General features: G+C 38.0%; 1 protein-coding gene across 2 annotated transcripts; it reads left to right on the top strand.

Moving 5' to 3' along the window:
- The first annotated feature begins 101 nt into the window (after positions 1 to 101).
- On the top strand, positions 102 to 25250 carry LOC110543741 (myeloid cell nuclear differentiation antigen-like protein). Of its 2 annotated transcripts, XM_060364721.1 has the most exons (7): positions 105 to 405; positions 6374 to 6658; positions 7755 to 7864; positions 9215 to 9382; positions 18272 to 18688; positions 20083 to 20274; positions 25035 to 25250. In XM_060364721.1, exons 2-7 carry the CDS (start codon positions 6394 to 6396, stop codon positions 25155 to 25157), a joined length of 1275 nt encoding a protein of 424 aa, XP_060220704.1. In that variant the 5' UTR covers positions 105 to 405; positions 6374 to 6393; the 3' UTR covers positions 25158 to 25250. The 2 variants fall into 2 exon arrangements, with proteins under 2 accessions (XP_060220705.1, XP_060220704.1); XM_060364722.1 differs by lacking the exon at positions 9215 to 9382 and having other exon boundaries at positions 102 to 405.

The raw sequence follows: 25250 nt of genomic DNA, 5'->3' as shown, positions 1-25250 counted from the left end.
TGTAAGAAAAATGCACATAGCAAAGCTTTGTTTTTGTAGGGCTTCTTTTTTTTTTTTTTTCTAAAAACCACATTAATAACAGGAAGTAAAGAGTTCTGCTTTCAGAGCTGGGGAAATCGAAAGCTATGAACACTGCTGGAAGGAATCCTATTTCATCCCATCCACCCCCCCACCCCCAGGCAGACAGACAGAGAGACAGACATCCAGCCCTTCTCCACTTAGGAACTTACTTCAACCAGTTCCCTTGTCTTCCCTGTTATTCTGTAAATACCACATTTTCTCGGCATTCAGTGAGAGTGCAACACCCACATTTTGAGAGATTTATTTTCCTACTCAAAATAGGCAAGCCCCATTTCCTGACTTGCTGAAGATCTATACTCTGGACATCACTGAGACATTTCTGAGGTAAGTCCTGCTCCTGTTACATAAAGGGTAGATAGCTCGGTAAAACCCACATGAACATAGGAGCTCCAAGTGGTTCTTCCAGTGTATGGGGAGGGGGAGGCAGAACAGGGATGGTTCAGCTCCTCTCAGGGGCAGAGAACTGCTGCAGCTGGGCTCTGATGCCTGGTTCAGGAAGATGGCAGACATCTTTATTCTGCCCCTCAGGGGCTTGAGGAAAGGAAAAAAATCATTTTGATTATTGCAGACTATAGAAGTCGATTTCTAAGAATAAGTCACAATAAATGGAAATGAGGAGAAGGCTTTGGTTGCCTTGGCTGGAGGGTGCTCTGGAATTTAGTAGCTGTGGTGAGTGAGTGAGTAAAGGACACATTAATTATATGAAATTACCATGGAATAATATTGAGAGGAAAATGCATATGGACATGGAGCTGCATTCTCTAATAATATCTTAATATTATGTAGCATGGGAGCCAGTGGACATGTGTAGTAAAACCTTTCCAAGATTCGCAAATGCAGTTACTCAAATCCATCCACTTTTAATAAGCATATTTAACACCTCCTTTTTTCTCGCCTCCACAGACAGTGGTGTTTAGTAACTGGGAGAAACTTTCTCTCACCATGCAAGTTATTCTTTTTGGTTGGTTATATTTTATTTGTTTTGTTTTATTTTCTGATCATAAGATACAGGGACTATAAAGGAGAGTTAAATACAAATATGCTTCTATTGTCTACTTTTAGAATATTTTAAGGGCTTTCTGTGTCCCCAGCCTAGTAGTCCGGGTGTACTTGAACTTCATAATTTAACCGTCAATTTGAATTGTTGTACCTGAATTTGACCACTCTTGCTAATTTATCACTTATGTTGCTCCAGCTTTCTTGGTTTTGACAGCTGTTTTCACCTTTCTCAGTTACTAATTAATATACTGTAGTACTGACCATAAAACTGTAACATCTCCTTTTGATTTTTTCAAATGCACAGATATGTACGTTCTCACAGACACTGAATATATAAGATGTATATGTGTATGTATGGATACACATGTTTGTGTACACGGAAAATACGTTCCATGATTTAACAGAGCTGTGAATCAACAAAATAATACTGAATAGCATGAAATATTTTTAGCAAGTAAAACCATAGTTAGAACTATTATCTTCTTCTAGGATGGGAAGGTTTATCATACTGCGGTATTTAATAGTAGTTTTTACTTTCCTTTCCATAAAAAGCTCTGCTAATGTAGATAAACAGGATTTTCATTACTTTTTAATTAATTGTGGAACTTCCCACTGTTGAGAGACCTGGAGGGGAATGTTTTACTGACAATGTATATGTACATTTCTGAAATAACATTTGGGAGAAGTTGTCATTAGACTGCTTTGAGGTCCTTCATTATAGACTCGTAATCAGCAGATTTTTTTCTTGCTTCTGCTACCGATACTTCACTTAGAAGGTCTCCAAATATATCTGGGCACAGGGTCTTTTCTGAGACTGACATTCAACCAAGGACCATGTATGGATATAACCTAGAACCTCCACTCAGATGTAGCCTGTGGTAGCTCAGTAACCAATTGGTTTCCCAAAGTGAGGGGAACAAGGACTATTTCTAACAGCAACTCAATGACTGGCTCTTTGGTCTCCCCACCCCCGAAGGGAGGAGCAGTCCTGTTAGGCCACAGAGGAGGGCTTTGCAGCCAGTCCTGAAGATACCTGATAAAACAGGATCAGATGAATGGGGAGGAGGTCCCCCCTATCAGTGGACTTGGAAAGGGGCACGGTGGAGATGAGGGAGGGAGGGAGGGACTGGGAGGGAATGAGGGATTGGGACACAGCTGGGATACAGAGTTAATAAAATGTAACTAATAAAAAAAAATAAAGTAATAAAAAAAAAGAGAAAACTAAAAAAAAAAAAGAAGAAGAAGGTCTCTATCTTACATCAACAAACTATGTTCTCTTTGCTTTGTCTCTCAACCATGCTGAGTGACTTCTTATATCATCTTTTTTTTTTCTGATCAGGTCTTTATTTTCAAGCATAGGTGCACACGATGAATTTTCTATCTTTCTCTTTTCCTTCCTTTTTTTTTTTTTTTTAGTTCTTTGAGAATTTCATACACTGTATGTTGCTCATATTCACCCCCTTCTATAATTACTTCCAGATACATACTCCCTTCCCTACCCATCCAACACTGTAAAAAAACCTTTTTAAGTTCAGTTTGTGTTCAACCGAACTGGAGCCACATCTTTCATAAGAATGGTTCTCCCTGTTCCTTTGCCATTACCATGAAGTTTTTATTACTGTTGCTCTATAGTACAACTTGAGATCAGGAATGGAGATCCCTTCAGAAGATTTTTTTTTATTGTATAAGATTGTTTTAGCTATTCTGTGTTTTTTGTTTTTCCATATGAATTATTCTTCAAGGTGTGTAACTAATTGTGTTGGTATTGCACTGAATCTGTAGATTGCATTTTATTTTGATAGCTATTGTTATTATGTTAATCTTACAAATCCACAAGCATGGGAGATCTTTTCATCTTCTGATATTCTTACTTTCTTTCCTCAGAGACTTGAATTTTCTTTCATTCAAGGCTTTCACTTGCTTGGTTAGAGTTACACCAAGATACTTTATGATTTTGTGGCTATTGTGGAGGGTGTTGTTTTCCTAATTCCTCTCTCAGCCCATTTGTCTTTTGTACACAGAAGGGCTACTGATTTTTCTTTTTGAGTTAATTTTGTATCCAGCCACTTCACTGAAGCTATTTATCACCTGTAGGAGTTTCCTGGTAGAATTTTATGGAGTGACTCACATATACTATCATATCTGCGAATAGTGACTTCTTCCTTTCCACTCCTGGGCATAGACCTGAAAGATGTTACACCATACAACAAGGACAATTGCTCAACTATGTTCATAGCAGCTTTTTCTGTAATAGCCAGAATGAGGAAACAGCCTAGATGTCCTTCAACCAAAGAATGGATACAGAAATTATGGTACATTTACACAAGGGAGTACTACTCAGCTATTAAAAACAAGGAAATCATGAAATTAGTAGACAAATGGATGGAACTAGAAAAGATCATCTGGAGTGAGGTAAACCAGAAGCAGAAAGACAGGCATGGTATATACTCACTTATAAACAGATACTAGCCAGATAGTAAAGAATAAACATTCTAAAATATACAGGCCTAAAGAAGATAAACATGAAGGAGAACAATATGGAAGATGGTTAATTCACATCCAGAAGGGGAACTGACAGGATAGACACAGGAAGCAGTAGAAGAAAGGGAACAGGGCTGGAGCCCACCACAGCTGTCCTCTGAAAGGTTCCATTCAGCAGGGGATCAAAGCAGCTGCAGATACTCAGAGCCAAGCTTTGGCCAGAGTGCAGGGGCTTTATAAAGGAAGGGGGATAGAAGCACTCAGAGAGGTCAGAGCTCCCCAAGAAAACCAACAAAACCAAAAATCTGGGCCAAGGGGGCTTGAAGAGACTGATGCACCAATTAAGGACTATGCACGGAGAGGACCTAGACCCCCTGTTCAGATATAACCCATAGGGACTTCAGTCTCCAAAGAAGATCTGTAATAAGAGGAACAGGAACAGGCTCTGAAATGAACTTGGGTGCCTGCTTTTTGATCACTTAACAGGCCACAGAGGAAGAGGATTCAGGCAGTCCTGATGAGACTTGATAGGCTAGGGTCAGATAGTAAGGAAGAAGGACTCACCATTTTCAGTGGAATAGGAAAGGGTGATATAAGGGGAAGAGGCAGGGAAAGTTGGACTGGGAGGAGATTCGGGAGGGGGCTACAATCAGGATACAAAGTGAATAAGCTGTAAAGAATAATTTTTAAAATTGTTTAATTCTAGTCAATTAGGTCTCATCAGGAGTGGCTGCATTGTCTTCTTCTGTGGCCTGGTAATGCTGCTTCCCCCTCAGGGGGAGGTAATTAAACCGTAGGCCAATCAGTTCATGTCAGAGACAGTCCCTGTTCCTATTACAATGGAACCCACTTGGATACTGAACTGCCATGGGCTACATCTGTGCAGGGGTCTTAGGTTATCTCCATGCATAGTCCTTGGTTGGAGTATCAGTCTCAGGAAAGACCCCTGTGCTCAGATTTTTTGGTCCTGTTGCTCTCCTTGTGGAGTTCCTGTCCTCTCCAGATCTTACTGTTTCCCACTTCTTTCATAAGATTCTCTGCACTCTGCCCAAAGGTTGCCAAATGTCTCAGCATCTGCATTGATAGTCTGCAGGGCAGAAGGAAGGAAAAGAAAACCTCCCCTATCAGTGGACTTGGGGAGGGGCATGCATGCAGAGGGTGGAGGAAGGGAGGGATTGGGACGGGAGGAGTGAGGGAACCAGAGGGGGATACAAAGTGAAGAAAGTGTAATTAATAAAGAATAATTTAAAAAAAGAAAAAAATTGTTTAATTGATTCTCTCTCTCCTAGCAGCTCCCAAGTGTCAAATCTCATTTAATCATTATGGGACGTTGTGTCCATCACACCCCCACTTTTAATTCATGTTGGGACTTTGTCCTGTGTAAACTTGCATAAGTCTTATGATGCTGTCACAGCTGCTTTGAGTTCATATGTGCAACTGCCCAGCTAAGTTTGGCACACTCTGTGTCCCTGTAGTCATCTGCCAATCTGGCTCTGAATTACTTTTTCTCCCTCTGGTTCAAGGATTCCTGAGCAGAAGGTAAGACTGGGTGATTGTCTTTCACTGCTGAGTACTATAGAAATTATCTAGTGGGAATGTAGCTTCTGAGTCAGTATCAGCTGCTTTCCCCAAGTTCTAGTATTATCACACTCATGTATGTGGTGTGTTTATCAAGTTCTGGAAGGATACTAAGAGCACTGGTGATACCTTATAGTGTTTTTAGGGGAGTTCATATAAACATATGTATGTATATGGAAGCTTCTACAGTTGTATTAAAGTTTTGAAATGTAATTAGTATTAGTTATTCCTCTTTTTATTACCTTGTCTTCCCATCCTCTACCCCATTTAACTCTTAGGTTTTCAAAGTTTATGAAAGCAGAGAAAGAAATGTGAAGATGACTTTCCAAGCAATGAAAAAGAAACTAGCCACATCATAAATATTGACAATGGAATGAGTGTAATGTATTTTGAAGCATAGGCTCTCAGGAATAAAAATAACATAACTGTAGATTTTCTAAGGATTTTGAATAGAGTATAGAAGGAAGTAATATTTTAATAAGTAAGGAAAATATTAAAGAATTTGGAGTTAAGAATGCTTGTATGTAGTTATTAATGATTTTGAAAAAGTAAGACTCACTAAGACCAAGCCTGAAAGGATGAAATAAAAAACACTATTGGCATAATTCCATTTAATGAATTCTATGGTGCTACTCTGGAAAGTATGAAGATTGTTGAGAAATTGACTTAATATGAGCACAAAGGATCCAGATAGAATACTCCATGCCCAGGGAGACAGAAATCCTAGTAAGAGATGTCTGGGGAAAAGCCTAGTGGACAGGGATAAGTGCCTTAGCTTGAGCAATGTTACTTCACCATTATTCACCTAGGTGCACTATAATAGGATGCATTCTATATGCAGATAGGCCACTTTAGAATGGGGATACCCAGAAACCCACAGGCAGATATTCAGAAACAGCCTTCATCAGCAAAGAGACTGGAAAGACTTTAGCACTCACAGCCCAAACTCTCAACACTGCAGCTATTACTTATTCAACACTTTCTTCTACCATAACTGCCACTGACCTAAGTCACCTACTGTGGTTAGTGGGGAAGTATTTCCTAGACTTGTTTACTAACACTGAAGTTCTACACAGATTTTATACAGTGGTACACCTTACATTTAACTCTCTTTATTTACCACACACAATTATGGACAACATTATCAATTAGGGTCATTCCCTAACATGAGAATATACTATTTTTGGAAATATCTATGTAGGCCTGTAAGCCTGTGTCCATTTTTATCTTTTAGACTCATCCAAAATTTGAGAGATGGCAAGCGAATTCAAGAAAATTGTTCTTCTGAAAGGATTACAGGTCATGGAGGACTACCAGTTTAGGGCAATCAAGTCCTTACTAAGAAAAGAACTAAAACTTACTAAAAAAATGCAAGATGAGTATGACAGAATCCAGATGGCTGACCTGATGGAGGACAAGTTCACAAAAGATGCTGGACTGGCCAAGCTGATAGAACTGTGCAAAGACGTAGAAGAACTTAAAGAAATTGCTGAAAAGCTTAAAACAGAGAAGGAAAAAGGTAAGAGGGAAGCAAAGCATCCTAGATTCTCAACCATCCTCCCTCTTCCCCAGGCTTGCTAGTTCCCCATAGTATTCAGAGCTGATATGTCCTTTTGCCATGCTGTGCCCTAAAAACTATAAATGTTGAAACATTTCGAATATCAATAAGTAGATTTCAAATCCTTTCTTGCTAAAAATTTGATGTATTTCATGATAAGCATTTTTGTGTTTTCTTTAGAGGCAAATAAAATAGCAAGCAATTGCTGAGACAGGTTAGATCATCCCACATGATAAGAAAACTAGAAAATAAAGTAAAAATTGAAAATGTTTATTTAAAATATTTACATAGAATTAACTTATTGCTCAATTAACAAACTTACTCCTTCATTAATATCTATTATTACTTAAAGATCTAATATTTAAGTAGAAGCATGGATTTTAGAGACTTGAAGTTGTTTGTTTTTATGAAGTCACTGCATTTAAAAAATAATGAATATACTGGAACAGAATTTTAGACCCAAGCAATTAGCACAAAGATGCTCAGGTGAGCTGAAACATTCAGGTTTGGAACATCCTAAATTACAGAGAAAGATGTATCCCGAATATAAAGCTAAGAAGACCAAATCCAATGTCACTGCTTTCTTGCATCAAATATCAAATCATAATTTCTTTATCTTTTTCTATGATTTGGAATGGTTTATTTAGAAGGTGACCTACTGTTTTTTATAAAAATGTTGGGTTCTTAAAATCACCCTGTAGGATAAGAGGGTTGGGACAGTGTTGGACTGATATAAGCAGAAGTCCCCAGGATGGAGAGACTGTTTCTGCTAAACATAGGAAGAATGAAGATCCTCTGAGGCAGGGCCTGTGCGTTACGTGGTACTACTACTGCCTTCTGGCCAGAGAGAGATGCTGAGAGATGCTGCACCAGATGTAAACATACAGGTACAGGTAGAGATAAAAGAGTTCTTGAGGACATTATCTTTCTGTAAAAGCATTAATGAACATGAATGAAATGTCAACTTTGAAAAAAGAACGAAAATAAATAATTCTGAAAGAACTTCAGCCTTCTTAACCATTTCTCTGCAATCAGTGTGTTTTCTTTACCCCTACAGTTAAAAATCAAAAGGGAAAAAAAGGTAAAAGTGCAGCAAAAAAAAGAAAGCAAGATGAATCCAGTAGTTTACAAACTTTTTCCACCAGTAATGAATCAAACTCTTCAAAGGTAAGGTGGTTAATCTCCCACCAAAAGTTTCTACTCATGTTCTTTCTCTTGTTAATTCTTTAGAAAGACTTAGCATGCTATCTAGTCCAAGGCTCTAGTGAGACTGGGGTTGTAAGTCAATAAATTTGTAATGAACTTGTTTTGTTTCATATTTACTGTGCAGTATAAGCCCCAAAGATGCAAACATGAAATCACTATGTGGTCACGTAAGGACAATTACTGAAATGTGGTTGTTTTGGGTGTAGCCTTTTAAAAGATTAAACCTAAATATGAACTTTGCAATTCTTCCTCTGAGGCTCTTCTGCAACCACTGGGATAAATGAGTGGCATAAGTGCAATGTTTCTACTCATCTATGAGGCGATCCTACATGACAGCTATGCTAGGTTTCCTAGTGCTGTGAAGAGACAACATTTCTAGGGTAACTCTTATGAAAGACAGTATATCATTGGTCTTGTTTACATTCAGAGGTTTAGTCCATCATAAGCACATACAGACAGACAATGTGCTGAAGAGGAGATGAGAGGTCTGCATCTCCACAGTCAGAGGAACATGGAGTAACAGTGGGCCTGGTTTGAACATGTGAAACCTTGGAGCCCAGCCTTAGTGACATACTTCCTCCAACAGGCACACCTACTCCAACAAGGCCATGCCTCCTAATGGTACCACTCCCTGGTGACCCACCATTCAAATCTTTGTGTTTATGGGAGCCATTGCTATTCATTCCACCACACTACACAGTTCATCTTGTAAAAATGAGGAGTGCTCAAAGACACAGTATAATAGAATCCAGGAATGAAACAAAGATTCTTAAAATCCTTTTAAGTTTAATACAATTTATTCACTTTGTAGTCTACCTGTAGCCCCCCTCCCTCATCCCATCCCTTTTCTCCTCCCATGTCATGTCCCTCCCCAAGTCCACTGCTAGGGGAGGTCCTCCTCCCCTTCCATCTAACCCTTGCCTATAAGTTCTCATCAGAAATGGCTGCATTTTCTTCCTCTGTGCCCTGGTAAGGCTGCTCCTCCATCAGGGGGAGGTGATCAAAGAACCAGCAAGTGACTTCATGTCAGAGACAGTCCCTGTCCCCATTTCTAGGAAACCAACTTGGACACTGAGCTGCCATGGGCTACATCTGTGTAGGGGTTCAAGTTTATCTCCATGCATGGTCCTTGGTTGTAGTATCAGCCTCAGAAAAGACCCCTAGGAAAATATTGTGTTTTATTTAATATTAAAGACATTACTAAGGGCTGGAGATAAAACTGTAAAAAAATAATCTACAACTTTGTGTGATGGCATTCAATTTCCAACACAGGAGAGACTTAAGAGAGAAAGAGAAATGTTTTTCTTTCAGAATAAGATAGAACAACCCAGAAAAACTGAAGCTGGAAAGAAAAGGAAGCTTACTCAGGACCAGACTCAGCTTCCAGAACCTTCAGAAAGCAACACACAAAAAGACGAAGGTTGTTTCCAGACTCCCCATAAGCCTCCACCAATACCATCTGGCAGTTCCTCAAGCAAGGTACCAATCTCCTATTCCCAGTGCTTGCCGCTTCCCAAAGCATATCGCTCAGCTCATCACAATCTTCAAAAACTTCTCACTAATCCCCTGCTATGAAGACTCTCCTCATATTAGTCAATAGCTCCCTAAGTTATATAAAAATGTATCACACACTCAGTGGTACTGAATAGGTAAGTACTTATAGAATTTATTGTAATGCTCTCAACCACCTCTGTTTAGGGTTCAGAAATAGGTATAGGGAACACAGAGACACAGGATTGTATCAGCCCCCGTTGCTTAGTTTCTCTTCAGCACTTTCCCTTTGATGATGACCCAACCTCTGAGGTTATTTTCACCATTCTGTGGTCTTCTCAGCAGCTGTTTTGACACATGATGTTTTGCTGTCTGAGAAATCTATATCCCTGTGCGTTCACTGATCAAGTGCTATATAACTGTAACAGTCATTTTTGCTGACAGTCAGCTTCAGACCTCTCCCAGGCACATACCAAACTCTCCCAACCATTTCTCCTCAAAGGGAAGGGACTTCTGTTACCATTCTGATGACTTCTTAATATAATTACAATGAGTATAACCTTGAAACAACTTCTCATCTGATCTCCTAACAATGCACTTAATTAATGATATCATGATTCATTACATGTGTATTTTGAGACCCAGGCTGCAATTTACACAAATCTATTTTTTTTTGAATGGTACAATTGTGTTGAAAACTCTGTATGCCCATCATTTAATCCTTTTTAAATGATATAGTTGCTATTTTTTACTATGGGAAATCTGTAGGCATATCTAACTATCTGCGTTCATAACTATCTGTGTTCATAAATGATGATAGCACTATAATTAGAAATATACACAATCTTGGAAAACAGGCTGCAGATAGTGACCATTTGTCTTGAATGGCATCAGCTTCACAGAAATGGTTGTATTTTAGATGGCTCATACTTTGAGGGATCAAAACCACATAAACAAACAAACAAAGAGTAAAGGGGGCATTAGAGATATATACAGGGAGTTGCTTACTAACTTACCTTCACCTTTAAAGTAAAAATTATCATCTTTAAAGTTTTACACTTCTAAGATTAGAAAAGCATAATGAAAAGCCCAACTAAATCTGCTGTCTAAAGTAAAAGTATTTCTCACATATGCAGTAGTTTTATTTAACTGGAATTATGGTCATTTAAAAGATATAAGCCAAGGTATGAATGAGTCTGGACTGGCTTCAGGCATGATAGCCCAGCACGCTGTCAGGTAAAGCTACATCCCCATCCACCAGATTTCATCTATGTGATTCATTTTTTAAAACTTTTTAAAATTTACTTTAAAGCCTGATAGCAGCCCCACTCCCTCTTTTTCTCCCAGTCCTACTCTGATACTCTCCTTTAATTCTACTATCCCCTTATCCTCAGAGAAGAGGTGGCACCCCCACAATGGGTACTAAGCCACCTTGGTACATCAAGCCACAGGACTAGGCACATCTTCTTCCACTGAGGCCAGACATAGCAGCTCAGCTATGTGAAAAGGATCCAAAGGCAGGAAACAGAATCAGAGACAGTCCTTGAGACCTACATGAAGGAAAAGCTGCACATCTGCTCTGTATGTGTAGGGGCCCTAGGTCCACTCCATGCATGCTCTTTGGTTGGTGGTTCAGTCTCTTGAGACCCGATGGGCCAGAAAAGTTTTGTCTGTAGGTTTACTTCTGGTATCCTTAATCCTTGTTACTTAGCATCTTTGGGTCTGTGGATTTTAAGCAGGTTATCCTGGGCCAATATCCACTTATCAGTGAGTACTAACCATGTGTCTCTTTCTGCTTCTGGGTTACCTCACTCAGGATGATCTTTTCTAGTTCCATCCATTTTCCTGCCAATTTCATGTTATCCTTTTTTTCTAGCTGATTAGTATTCCATTGTGTAAATGTCCCACATTTTCTTTATTTATTCTTACACTGAAGGACATCTAGGTTGTTTCCAGATTCTAGCTATTATGAATAAAGATGCTATGAACATAGTTGAGCAAGGTTCCCCGTGGAATTGTGAAGCATCTTTTTGGTATATGCCCAGGAGTGGTAAAACTGGGTGTTGAGGTAGAACTTTTCCCAATTTTCTGAGAAACCACCAGACTGATTTACACAGTGGTTGTACTAATTTGCTCTTCCACCAGCAAAGGAGGAGTGTTTCTCTTTTTCCACATTCTTCCTAGCATATGCTGTCACATGGGTGTTTGATCATAGCCATTCTTAGGGATGTAAGATGGAATATTAGAGTGGTTTTTGTGTGTTTGTGTGTTTTCTTGATGAATAAGGACTTTAAACATTTTTGTTATTTTTCTTGTTTCTTTTTATTATTATCATTTATTACAATTTATTCCATTTGTATCTCCTTGTCCCCATCTCTGGTCTCCTCCCTTTCCCATGCTCTCTCCCCCTATGGCCCTCCTCTAGTCCACTGATAGGTGAGGTCTTCCTCCTCTACTATTTGACCCTAGACTATCAGGTCTCATCAGGACTGGCTGCATTGTCTTCCTCTGTGGTCTGGCAAGGATGCATCCCTCAAGGGGAGATGATCAGAGAGTCATGACAGAGAAAGGCCCTGTTCCCCTTATTGGGGAAACCACTTAGAGACTGAGTCTATGGGCTACATCTGAGACAGGGTTTAGGTCTTCTCCATGCATTGTCCTTGGTTGGGGTATCAATCTCAAGAAATTGAACAAGATATCAGAATATGGAAAGATCTCCCATGCTCATGGATTAGGATTAACATAGTGAAAATGGCCATCCTGCCAAAGCAATCTACAGATTCAATGCAATTTCTATCAAAATACTAACAGATTCCTTTACAGAACTTGAAAGAACAAATCTTAGTTTCACATGGAAAAACAACAACAACAACAACAAACAGAATTGCTAAAACAATCCTGCACAATAACAGATCTTTTGGAGGTCTACCCCTATTCCTGATCTCAAGCTGTACTATAGAGTAACAGTAATAAAAAACTGCATGGTGCTGTCATTGATACAGAATGTTGGGTCAATGGAATAGAATAGAAGACCCAGAAATAAACCCACACACCTACAGATACTTGATTTTTTATAAAGAAGCCAAAACAATACAATGGAAAAAGATGACATATTCAACAAATGGTGCTAGTCTAATTGGATGTCCAAATGAAAACGCAAAATGATCCATATGTATGGGTTATTATGTAAATAGATACACATTTATCAATCTGCACAAAACTAAAGTCTAAGTGCATCAAAGACCTCAATATAAAAACAGACACATTAAACCTCTTTGAACATTTTTAAGGGATTCTCAGCATTAAAAATTCCTCTGATGACAATTATCTGTTTAGCTAGGTACCCCATTTTTTTAATTGGACTATTTGGTTTGTTGGTGTTTAATTTCTTTTGTTTTTCCTCTTTTCTTTTTTTTTAATTTTTTTTTCAATGCAGTTTATTCAGGAACCTTGAACAATCATCTGACCCTGGGTAAAGCCAGCCCACTTTAAATAGCCTCTGGGTAGCCAACCTCAGCATGCCACGTGGGCAATGCAGATAGGTCCACATACATGGAAGCAAGCCAGATCCTCAGCCTTAGCCAAATGTGGAGTTGTTTGTGACAGAAAGCACTCACCATCGGGAAGGTGGAAGGCAGAAACCAGCTCCATCTTTCAGGCGCGGCATTACGCAGCTCTCTACAGTTCCCCCTTTTTGTTTTGGACGCATCGGGCAAGAGTAGAGGTCTGATCTCTGATATTAGAAATAAATTGGGACTTTGTACTGATGTTCATTTAGGTGTCATCCACCCAAAGAGCATCAGACCCGTCTGATACCTTTTTCTCAGAGGCAGGACCTGGGGCATCAACCCGCATGCAATCAGACATGCTCTTCTCTGGGTCCAAAGAGGCTGACCCTGAGTGCAGTGCTTAGCCTCGCATCCTGAGCGTAACATTTTGGCTTTTTATGGTAGCCAAACATGCTTGGGGAGACTGTCCTGCTTCAATGGCTGTAAAGGCCTGAATGGTCATGGCTGCATTAAGCTGTTGTGAGACTCTAATCTTGCATATATACCACAGGCAAACCAAGGTGACCAACACCAGAAGGCCTGCTAACGCTCCCATGCCTGCCGATTCCTTCAGATGATTCATGGCTGCAGCAATCCATGGTGATAATCCTGTGGCTAGTCCTGTGTCCACTCTGGTAGAATTTACCTAATTTCTTGAGATCTTTATATAGTTGGGATATTAGCTGTCTGTCAGATGTTGAATTAGTGAAGATCTTTTCTCATTTTATAGGCTACCATTTTGATGTTGATTTTGTCCACTGCCTTTTAGAAGCTTTTCAGTTTCAAGAGGTCGTATTTATTAAATGTTGATCTTCATGCCTGAGCTGTTGGTAATTCTGTTCAGGAAGTTGAACAATGCGTTCAAGGCTGAATTCCTCTTTCTCTTCTAATAGATTTAGTGTTTATGGTTTTATGTGGAGGTCTTTGATTTACTTGAACTTGAGTTCTCTGCAGAGTGATAGATATGAATCTATTTGTAGTCTTCTACATGCAGACATCCAGTTAGGTCAGCACCATTTGTTGAAGATGCTTCCTTCTTTTTTCTTTCTTTCTTTCTTTCTTTCTTTCTTTCTTTCTTTCTTTCTTTCTTTCTTTCTTTCTTCATTTTGATTGGATGATTTTGGCTTCTTTGTAAAAAAAAAAAATCTATTGTCCATAGTTGTATGGGTTTATTCCTGGGTCTTTGGTTTGAATCTAGTGATCATACTTTTTTTATGCCAATAACTTTTGGGTTTTTATTATCTTTGTTGTTATTGCTATGTAGTAAAGCTTGAAATCAGGAGTAGGGATACCTCCAGAAGTTCTTTTATTGTACAGGATTGTATTCACTATCACGTGTTTGTTTGGTTTTTTTCCATATAAAGGTGAGGATTGCTCTTTTCAGATCTGTAAATAATTCTGCTAAAAATTTCATGGGAATTGCTTTAAATTTGTAGGTTGCTTTTGGTAAAATAATCATTTTACTAAGTCGATCCTACTGATCCATGAGCATGGGAGATTTTTTTTCATTTTCTGATATCTTCTTCAATTTTTTTCTTCAGAGACTTGAAACTTTTGCCATATGGGTGTTTCACTTTCTTGTTTAGAATTACATCAAGCTGTTTTATATTATTGGAGGGTATTGTAAAAGGTGATTTTACCCTAATTTTTTCTCTGCTTGTTGATCATTTGTATAAGGGAGGGCTACTGAGTTTTTAAGTTAATTTTGTATCCAGCCCCATTACTGAAAGTGTTTATCGCGCCTAAGAGTACCCTGTTAGGATTTTGGTGGTCACTTATTTATACCATCATCTTGTCTATGAATAAATATAGTTTGACTTCTTCTTTCCCAGTTTGTATCCTCTTGATCTCTTTTAGTTTTCTGTGGCTGTAGCTAGAACTTCAAGTACTATATTGAATAGATATGGAGAGAGTAAGCAGCCTTTTTTTGTCCCTGATTTTAATGGAATTGCTCTTAATTTCTCTCCTTTTAATTTGATTTTGGTTATTGGTTTGCTGTATATTGTCTTTATTAGGTTTAGGTATGTGCCTTGTATCCCTGATCTCTCCAAGCCTTTTAACATAAAGAGGTATAGGATTTTCAAATGCTTTTTCAGCATCTAATAAGATGATCATTTTTTTTTTCTTTCAGTTTGCTTATATGTTGGATTGTATTGGTGGGTTTTCATATATTGAACCATCCCTGCATCACTGGAATGAAGCCTACTCATTTATCATGTTGGATTATATTTTTGATGTGTACTTAGATTCAGTTTGGAAGTATTTCACTGAGAATTTTGTGTCAATGTTCATAGGGAAATTGATCTGAAATTCTTGTCTTTGTTGAGTCTTTGTGAGATTTAGGTATCAGGATGGCTGTGGCCCCACAGAATGAGTGTGACAATGTTCCTTCTGTTTCTGTTTTGTGGAATAAATTGAGGAGCTTTGGAATTAGCTCTTCTTTGAAAGTATGGTAGATATCTGCTCTAAAATCATGTTGCCCAGATCTTTTTTTTGTTGGAAGTCTTACTTACTGTTTTTATTTACTTAGGGATTATTAGACTATTTAAATAGCTTAACTGATCTTGATTTAATTCTGATAAGTGATATCTGTCTAAAAAAATCCTCCATTATGCATAGATTTTTCCAATTTTGTGGACTACAGGCTTTTGAAATAAGACTTAATGATTCTTTGGATTTCTTCAATGTCTGTTGTTAAGTCCCCCTTTCCATTTCTGATTTTGTTCATTTGGATACTGTCTCCCTGCCTTTTACTCAGTTTGTCTTAGTGTTTGTCTATCTTGTAGATTTTCTCAAAAACTATTTCTTGATTTCATTGATTTTTTAATTGTTTTATTTGTTTCTAAATTATTGATTTCAGAACTGAGTTTGATTCTTTCCAGCTGTCAGCTCCTCTTTGTTGTGTATGCTGAAAGTATTTTAGTGTAAAATAACAGTTATTAGTATATCACTTGTTTTTCCAATTAACATATTAGGACTCTATTTACAAGTGCCTAAGTTAAAATGCATAAAATATTCAATGGCTACACCAGTGTTTGTAGTTTTAATTTTTAATAATTTGGTATAAACTGATTATCTGCTACCACAAAATCAGGTCGACTTTCAATGAATATTTCTGAAAGGTTTGCATTAAGGTTCATTTTGTGGTCTTCATAATAACCCACTAATTTATTTTATGCATATCCTGTGACTTTCTTACTAATTTGAATCTAGTCATTGTTACTTGTTTACTTATAGACTAATCACTATCACTAACTTTATTGCTTTGTGTATTTTCCCCTTTATTTATTTACTTACTACAATTTATTTACTTTTTAATCCCAGCTATAGCCCCTTGCTCAACCCCTCCCAATCCTGCCCTCCCTCCATCTTCTCCTCCCATGCTTTTTTATTTATATGTTATACCAGTTGATAACATTGATAAAAACATTTGATCCAAGTGAACTCTAATAACTCATAGGTGATAACTGTGCCTGGCATAATAAACTGAAGTATTCATATGCCCTTGTGCCTATTGAGACAATAACACTTTGTCTGTGAATTCAAAATGTATGAAGTCCTTAACTTCACTTCATCCTGTCTGATAATTAGGCAATCTTCTCTCCTTTAAAATAATCTATTGATCAGCTGATGGGTGGAACCTAGTAGCTATACTAGGCTTCTGCCTGCAGGCATAGAATAGTGTTGTTAATAGTACTAGGAGCTGGCTCTCTCCAGTGGTGTGGCCAGGCATCGGTTGAACATTACCTCAATCTCTGCTCTGTCTTTATACCTGTACATCTTCTACGCAGTCTAAATTTTGGGTCAAAGATTTTGTACTTGGGTTGGTGTTCCCCTACCTCTACATGGAGTCTTTCTGGTTAGAGGGTGGCTTCTTTAGTCTGCCTATCCTTTACTAGTAGAGGTCTCTGCTATGGTCACCTCTAAAGCCTCCCAGAAGCCTACCCTGTCATCAGTGTCCAACCTTTCTCAGAGATTCCCCAGGTCAAGGTTTCTCTTCTCTCTACATGTCCTCTGTCCTCTTTACCCCTCTTCTCTGCTCTCTATACACCAGATCCCCACCTTCTTTTCCCTCAGCATTAAGCAGATGCTGAAATTCACACCAAACATTGGGCAGAGCACAGGGATCCTTGTAGAAGAGTGGGAGGAAGGACAGAAGGACCAGGAGGAAACAAGATCTCAAAAAAAGAAGACCAACAGAGCCAACTATACTGAGCCAGAGTCTGGGGGGAGAGGGAAGTGGGTCTCTCAGAGACTGAAACACCAACCAAGTACTATGTATATCCTAGACCTAGGTTCCCCACTCAAATGTACATGATGGACAGCTTGGTCTTCATGTAGATTCCCTAACACCAGGAGTGCAGCTGTCTCTGACAAGAACTTTCCTGTATGCCTTTGATCACTTCCACCTGGCAGGGCTGTCTTGCCAGGCTACTGCAATAGAAGATGCATTTACTCTTGGTACAACTTGATGTACAGGGATGGGGGGTCCCCTTTTCTCCCTCCTCCTATGATACAGGAAAGAGGGAAGAAAGGTGGGACCTGAAGAGAGGAGGGAGAGAGGTACAACTGGGATGTAAAGTAACTAAATAAATAAATTAGAAAATATAAATACTCTGTTGAAACCAGGTGGCCTCAGTGTGCAGAAAGGAGATCAGTTGCCTATCAATGTCCCTCTCATTTGACAAATTCCTGCTTTTGAGGAAAAAATCTCTGCCCATGTTTAAGGATATGGCTCTAGCCAAACTAACTCTACTTGAGCCAATTTAAAAGAAGAGACCAAGCGCTAGCTAGTGTTTTTTTTTTTTTTTCATCATTTAATTATTGAAACCTTTTATCTCCTATGGAGTTATACTGTGATTTGTTCCCTCAGAATATCCCCCAGAGAGTCCAGTGGTAACTACCGACCTTTGACATCTTTATGGAATATGATTATTATCCTCTATTTTCAATAATATTTATTTTTCTACTTTTATATGCTTTGGCCATGAGAGTAAAGGATATATTTGAATTAATTATAATTTCACAAAAGTACTTCATAAAATCATTCTCAACAGCTTGTGCATTGTTTATGCTCAACATTCTGTGTGTGTTAGAAAGATTACTCTGCTTTTCAGAGAGAGTATTCAGACATTAATTGGTCAGTCCTTTGCTTTAATGCATTAGCCTTTTGGTGAATTAAAAAATTCATCTTTAGATTATCTTTAGTTCTACAAATACATAGAAATTATTAGGAACAATGTTGAGATTGATATTATGTGAAGGTGAAGTTTTATTTGCTACCAAATTTTTATGTTTATATCGCTCTATTTGTTCAACACAAAACCAGAAATCACAGACCCCAAATCCAAGCACTAGCAGAGGTGATGTTCTCCAAATGGATCCCATGACAGTGATGGTGCTCAACTCAACACATCCATTTGAATATGAGTCATCAGAACATGGAAGAAAGACCATGTTTCATGCTAAAGTGGCTACTGCGAAGCAGTATTACCATGTGAAAGTTTTCAACGTCTCCCTGAGAGAGAAGTTCACAAAAAATAATTTCATCATCATCTCCAATTTTGTCAAGGGGAGAGAAATCCTAGAGATAAATGAAAATTCCTTTGTGGTTGAAGCTGGCCCAGACCTAAAGTTTGAAGTCCCCAACAGTATTATCAAAAGAGCAAATGAAACACCCAAGATCCGTCATATTGAAAAGGGTGCTTCAGGAGCACTGTTTTATGGCTTGTTTACATTAATCAAGGTAATGCCTGAAAACTTGTTTTTAATTTTTCTCAACCAACACCTGGAACCAAATAGGATAATTTTACAGTCACTGCTTAATGACAGTATTGTGACACAGGAATCTACCTTTGCTTTGGTAGAGGGTGAAATCATTCCACATATAAGGGAATGAGAGTGGATGACCATTTAACAGTCTACTTTAAGATATCTCTGAGAGCTGTCTGAAAATGATTTGCCGGAAACTTTATTTTACTAATTACAAATACCCACCCTCAGACACAGTGTGAGGCAATGGTGCCTGACAGATTGATGCCAGGCTATCAGTCTCAGATTTTCAAGTTCTGCTGCAACTATACAATACTGGTGCTTTTCTTTCTGTAGACTTTGTTTCAAAAGGTTCCCTGGAAAAGGTGAAAATTCATTGTGACATGTGTTTCAAATCATAAGTAGATTACGTGGCATCTCTTAAACTCAAAACCATTCAATAGAATGAATCTACTATCTCTGCAGATAGTAGGTGTAATCAATTAGCGGTGATTCCTGTGTCTCTTTAAGTTAACTATTTTATATTAGCTTAGAAACTGAGAACCATTCTATGAAATGACATTTGGAAGGCAAGTGAATCTAGTTTTCTTGATTCACTAGATTTCTAGATTTGGTAGATATATACATACATACATCTCATTGATGCATCAATGGCCAAGTTCATCATATTAGAATTCAGTTAAAAAATGATGACTTTGATGAACACAACAAATGCTTTATGAATTGACAACCTTATGACTTTTCCATCTCTCTTCTTTTAAAAGCTCCTTTACTTCAAATACATTACTTTATAGCACAGACTTTAGAAATTATGTATCTGAACACTATTGAAAAGTTGATGAGCAATAGCATAAGTGAAATTCAATACAATATAAACTGGGGAACATTGGCTTACTTCAACATAAAACATGAAAACGGTATTAAGAGGGTCTAGATGAGTAAATTACTGCAATCTTACCTGCAGATTTCCTATAACCTACTGAGTTAGGAACACTAGGAGCAAATGTCCATTCATTCCTTTAAAAACAAGAAACAAAGATGGCTGCCCAAAGTCCTCATTATTGTGGTCTCAGGTAATTTACAGGAATCTAAGCTGTTCTGGAACAGGAAGCAGTGAAAAACAGAAAGAACATTTATTGCCCTAACAGTTTCAGGCAGAAATCTCCAGGACAAGAAAGTGAATCATTAGAGTAATAAAAATTTTTTCAAAAGACTTCGTTGAAGATACCTGTATGCCTATGTCTATAATAGGTTTCATATTTACTATGATCTTTTTTGTCCTGAAAAAAAAAGGTTTCCTTTGAATGTATAGCAATGACTGTGAATGATTTAACTTTCATAAAATGAATATTAATTTTCCTTTTGCAGAAAACAGTGAAAGTAAGGAACACAATCTATGAAATAAAAGACAATGAAGAAAAACATATAGAAGTGGTGGGGAATGGAAAATGTTACAACATCAACTGTGAGGAAGGAGATAAACTCCGACTCTACTGTTTTCAGCTGAGAACAATTGAAAAGCAACCAAAATTAGTGAGTGGAGATCACAGTTTCATTGAGGTAGGAAGTAGACTGGGAATGGACTTCCCAAATAGGAAACTGACATTTTCTTTAGGATTCTGAATATGAGATTTTGAGTGTTTTACATAGACAATTCTATATCTGGAAGAGAGAATTAAGATGATGCCATTATACTCATTTCTATGAAAAAAGAATTTTTCAAAATAAATATTGAAGAAATATTCAAATAATATTGTATTTATGCCATGTAACAAGATGTATGAAAAACATAGAATGGCATAGAAATACATTTGAATAGTAAACAGGAGCAAGGATTTTGAGTAAGTTAGATGTGATATGAATGCCAGCTACAACAATTAGGACCTGACTGATACTAGGGAAAGTTTAACATTTTTTTCCTTTTTAAATAATTTATGTGATTTCATTTTATGTGTATTAGTGTGAAGGTGTCAGATCCCTTGGAACTGAAGTTACAGACAGTTGTGAGCTGCCATGTGGGTGCTGGGAATTGAACACTGGTCCTTTGGAAGAACAGTCAGTGCTCTTAACTACTGAGACATCTGTCCAGCCTCTGAAAGTTTAACTTTTAATCTGGACTTTAAGGAAAATAATAATTGATATAGTGATGAGTTATTGGAGTGTTTATCATATCATGAAAAATGAGTAGGTAGTAGGTACTATTTTCTTAACTGGGTGAAGAGACTAGAGAAAAAAATCTACAAAATAGATTTTGTGATAGACAAATAGACAAGTTGTGATAGACACTATTAATTCCACTAGCTGTGAAGCACAAAGATATAGCATTCATTTTTAAACTATTTTATTTGGTGTTCCATAAAGCCTTTCCCTTACAACTTCCCAAACCTAAGTAGGAGAGAACAGGTTAGTGGGAAGAGGGGGAAGAGCCCACTTTACTTCTCCTGGCTGTTTAGGGTCAAAGAGTTATTTTAGGGGGATATACCAGTCTCTGTCCACAGCAAATGCAGCCAGCAGTCGCCTCCAAGTTGCTATGTCTGAACAGTTTCTCTCCATCTGTCTGCTCCAAACCACCACACCATCTGTTTCTGGTCTCTTCAAACTGCTACTTGCTACAAGCCACAGGCCACACACCAACACCACATACCACACTTTTTCTTTCTGAGTCCTCAGGTTTATATCCTCAGATTCCTATACCATGCCCCTCTCCATGCCATATATTGCAGGCCATTACCAGGTCTCAAAGGCCATGTCCCTCACTTGACAGTTCTCAGTTGTGGCCAATCTAAAGCCCAAACTAAAGTCCCACACTTGGGATTAAAACAAAATATACTTACATAACATAAATTAATTTTTAAAGAAACCAAACCTTCCATTACACAAAGACTCTGAGAACATGAGGCCAAATCACTGTTCAAAAGGTCATATAAATGTAGTATTGTCAGAAATAAGGAAATGGATCATTCATTGTAGAACAGGTAAATTTTAAAAGGTTTTATGAGGATGAATGCTTAGTTAATTTGCCATATTAGTAAAAAGTAATTTTTGTATTTGTCATGAAAAATCTGTGTTACAGAGAAACTTTATTCGGAGGCAGAAATATTAGTTAGACACAACTATGAACTTTTACATGCTTATATTCTGTGTCTTTACATTAAATATTCAGTAACTTTGTAAGCTGATTATGAAACCTTTGCATTTTAAAATCATGATAGACTTGCTCTACTAGAGCACCCAAAGTCTATGGAGCATGACGTTTAAAACCATGCAGCTACTTTATCAACACATCACAGAAGTATTTCATAACCTGTGTTAAGCATAGGAAAGATAAGTGGGGCCTTGTCTATGGGGGTGACTCAAGTTTAAGTAGTAATATCCTTGTGGTTTGACAAGCAACTTGGTAACGGTGGTTTTTGAGAGAGAAAATGGCTTAAAAGAACATTCAAAACCATTTCAGAGAGAACATTAAGAAGCTGGATAAATGGAACTGATGCTAACACTGAGAATGAAGAATATGAGGTGGAAGTAGGCTCAGGATGTTGTTCAAGTGCCTATTGGAAATTCAGTAAATAGCACAAATAGTTATTGAGACTTAGAGACATAGACATACAGATCTGAAACTGAAAATAATTTTGTGTGTATTTTTAAATTTAGGGGTACTTGGCAAATCTAATACTTGGATTATATCTAAAATTTGCACTATGGGTGTTACATTTATGCTAATAGAGAACACCCACTAAATATTTACTATGAGCTGGGATTTTACACAGCGAAAGAGAAAGAGTAATTTGTTGCTCTCATTTTATAAGTAGGGTCTGATAATGTTTATTATTTACCCTATGATTATTCTGGCAGTATTGACCAACCTGCTATCATAATCAATAATAATATACACATTTGTTAGATTTTAGATTTGCCTATTTCACCTTAGGCTGGGCAGAAAATATCAACCTATGCTATCTCAATATCTCGCATCCAATGCAATATGAATATTACTGTCTGGGCTACCTTCTATGCAATATCCCAAGATACATGCGTGTTCTTCACATGGTTGCTTCTTCCATCCATGCCATTGTTGGTGTTCTTCCTCCTGGCCTACATGCTTCTCTCTCCACCTAATTCATGGTGGCTTCCTCCTTCATCTTCTCTTCCTGTCTGTCTCCTTCCCAAGATCCCCTTTGTCCTCCAAGCCCTCCAACCTTAACCCTGCCAACCTCACCTTTATCCTGCCCGGGTGTCTGCATTTTATTGGTCAAACAGGAGTAATTTCTTAGGCAAGTGTACATGAGAATGTGCTTGTCCAGGCAAGCATGAGATTTTAGGGGCCAGTAATTAGCATCAAATACAAAGCACCAGACTAACCCCAAACAGTAATTGTTTCCATTTCACTGGAATAGCTGCAATGAGTGGTGGACTAGAAATCCACTGAAAGTATCTGGCACTGAGGGCAGATTCTTAGACAAGATGAGTACACAGTTCAGTGGTGATAGTTATGGATCACAATCAGTGGAGCAATAGCTAAAGGTAAAGTATACTACAAATTAAGATTAAAAATTGTTGTGGTCAAGATAAACTGAAAGCTGCATGAAACACAGATATAGAATATTTTATTTTTATTTTTTTTAATTTTTTGTGTGTGTGCATGTGTTTTGTTTTTTTATTTTATTATTATTATTTTTTTATCAGTTACATTTTATTAACTCTGTATCCCAGCCGTGTCCCGATCCCTCATTCCCTCCCAGTCCCTCCCTCCCTCCCTCATCTCCACCGTGCCCCTTTCCAGGTCCACTGATAGGGGGGACCTCCTCCCCATTCATCTGATCCTGTTTTATCAGGTATCTTCAGGACTGGCTGCAAAGCCCTCCTCTGTGGCCTAACAGGACTGCTCCTCCCTTCGGGGGTGGGGAGACCAAAGAGCCAGTCATTGAGTTGCTGTTAGAAATAGTCCTTGTTCCCCTCACTTTGGGAAACCAATTGGTTACTGAGCTACCACAGGCTACATCTGAGTGGAGGTTCTAGGTTATATCCATACATGGTCCTTGGTTGAATGTCAGTCTCAGAAAAGACCCTGTGCCCAGATATATTTGGTCCTTGTGGAGCTCCTATCCTTTCCCCAACAGACTAACTCCCCTTCTTTCTTATGATTCCCTGTACTCTGCCAAAGGTTTGGTCATGAGTCTTTGCTTTGAAAACACTGCTAGTTAGAGTCTTTCAGATGCGCTCAGTAGACTCCTGTCATACGTTCAATTCACATCCCATTTGTCTTTCTAAAAGAGGATTGATCATCTTACCCCATGTCCGCTCAATTGATTATCTTTTTTAGGTGTATAGATTTCATTATGTTTATCATATCTTATAGGTCTATATAAGTGAGTATATCCAGATATAGAATATTTTAAGGAAAAAATCAGACAATGTAGTGACAAGTGATGAAGGCACCCTCATGAAATAACTGCAATAAATTATAAGAGTTAGCTTTCATGGAAGATATACTCCAGATACAGCAGTCCAAGTACAGATGCTGCTACATTTTGACATAGGAACATATGCATTAATTTTTTCATTTTGAAGATCTCCTAATGCAAGAATCCATGTGTTGCAACTCAATCTTACACCTCAGAATTATAATACTGGGGAAAACCAGGACATCATGGATTTTGTCTTGTTTTTCTATTCCAAACCATGCTTCAGACAAGAAAATGAAATCCTTTTTGTTATAATTCCCCTCACTGCATCTGGTAAATACCCAACCTACTCAAATAAACTCATAGTTGGAAAAGGTGGCTCAACATAAGGGAGTGTATTGCAGATGTAACCCATGGCAGCTCAGTGTCCAAGTGGCTTCCACAGTAATGGGAAAAGGGACTGTCTCTGACATGAACTGATTGGCCTGCTCTTTCATCACCAAGCCCTGACGGGGGAGCAGCCTTACCAGGCCACAGAAGATGACAATGCAGCCACTTCTGATGAGATCTGATAGACTAGGATCAGAAGGAAGGAGATGAGGACCTCCCCTATCAGTGGACTTGGAGAGGGGCATGCATGGGGAGAAGGGGGAGGGAAGGTAGGATTAGGAGGGGAGGAGGGGGTTGATGGGGGGATACAACGTGAATAAAGTGTAATTAATAAAAGTTAAAATTAAAAAATTAAAAAAGGGAGTGTAATAAAGGAGATGAAGCAGTGCAGATCAACAGTTTGAGATGGCAAAAGGTCATATATAGCCCTTGATGGGAATAGACAAGTATGGGCAATTGGACAAAGATAAACAGTGTTTTATCTCAATTGCAAGGATCTCAATTGTATTGTTCACTGTTTCTTTCAAGGTCACCAAATGTAAGAAAAAAAAGGAAATACCAACTGCCCATTCAAGCACAAATGATGAAAAACAGGACAACATGCAGCATCAATTCTGTTATTTTAAAGTAGAAACACCAAACAAGTTCTGATTTGTGATTATGTATTTTAATTTACAAAATTTATTATTCTATTTTTTGATGGAAAATAATAAAAATTCTTTTTCAAAAGTACATCAATACAAA

The sequence above is a fragment of the Meriones unguiculatus genome, chromosome 11, assembly GCF_030254825.1.
Source record: "Meriones unguiculatus strain TT.TT164.6M chromosome 11, Bangor_MerUng_6.1, whole genome shotgun sequence".
Lineage (NCBI taxonomy): Eukaryota > Metazoa > Chordata > Mammalia > Rodentia > Muridae > Meriones > Meriones unguiculatus.
This window is presented reverse-complemented; position numbering and strand designations above follow the sequence as displayed.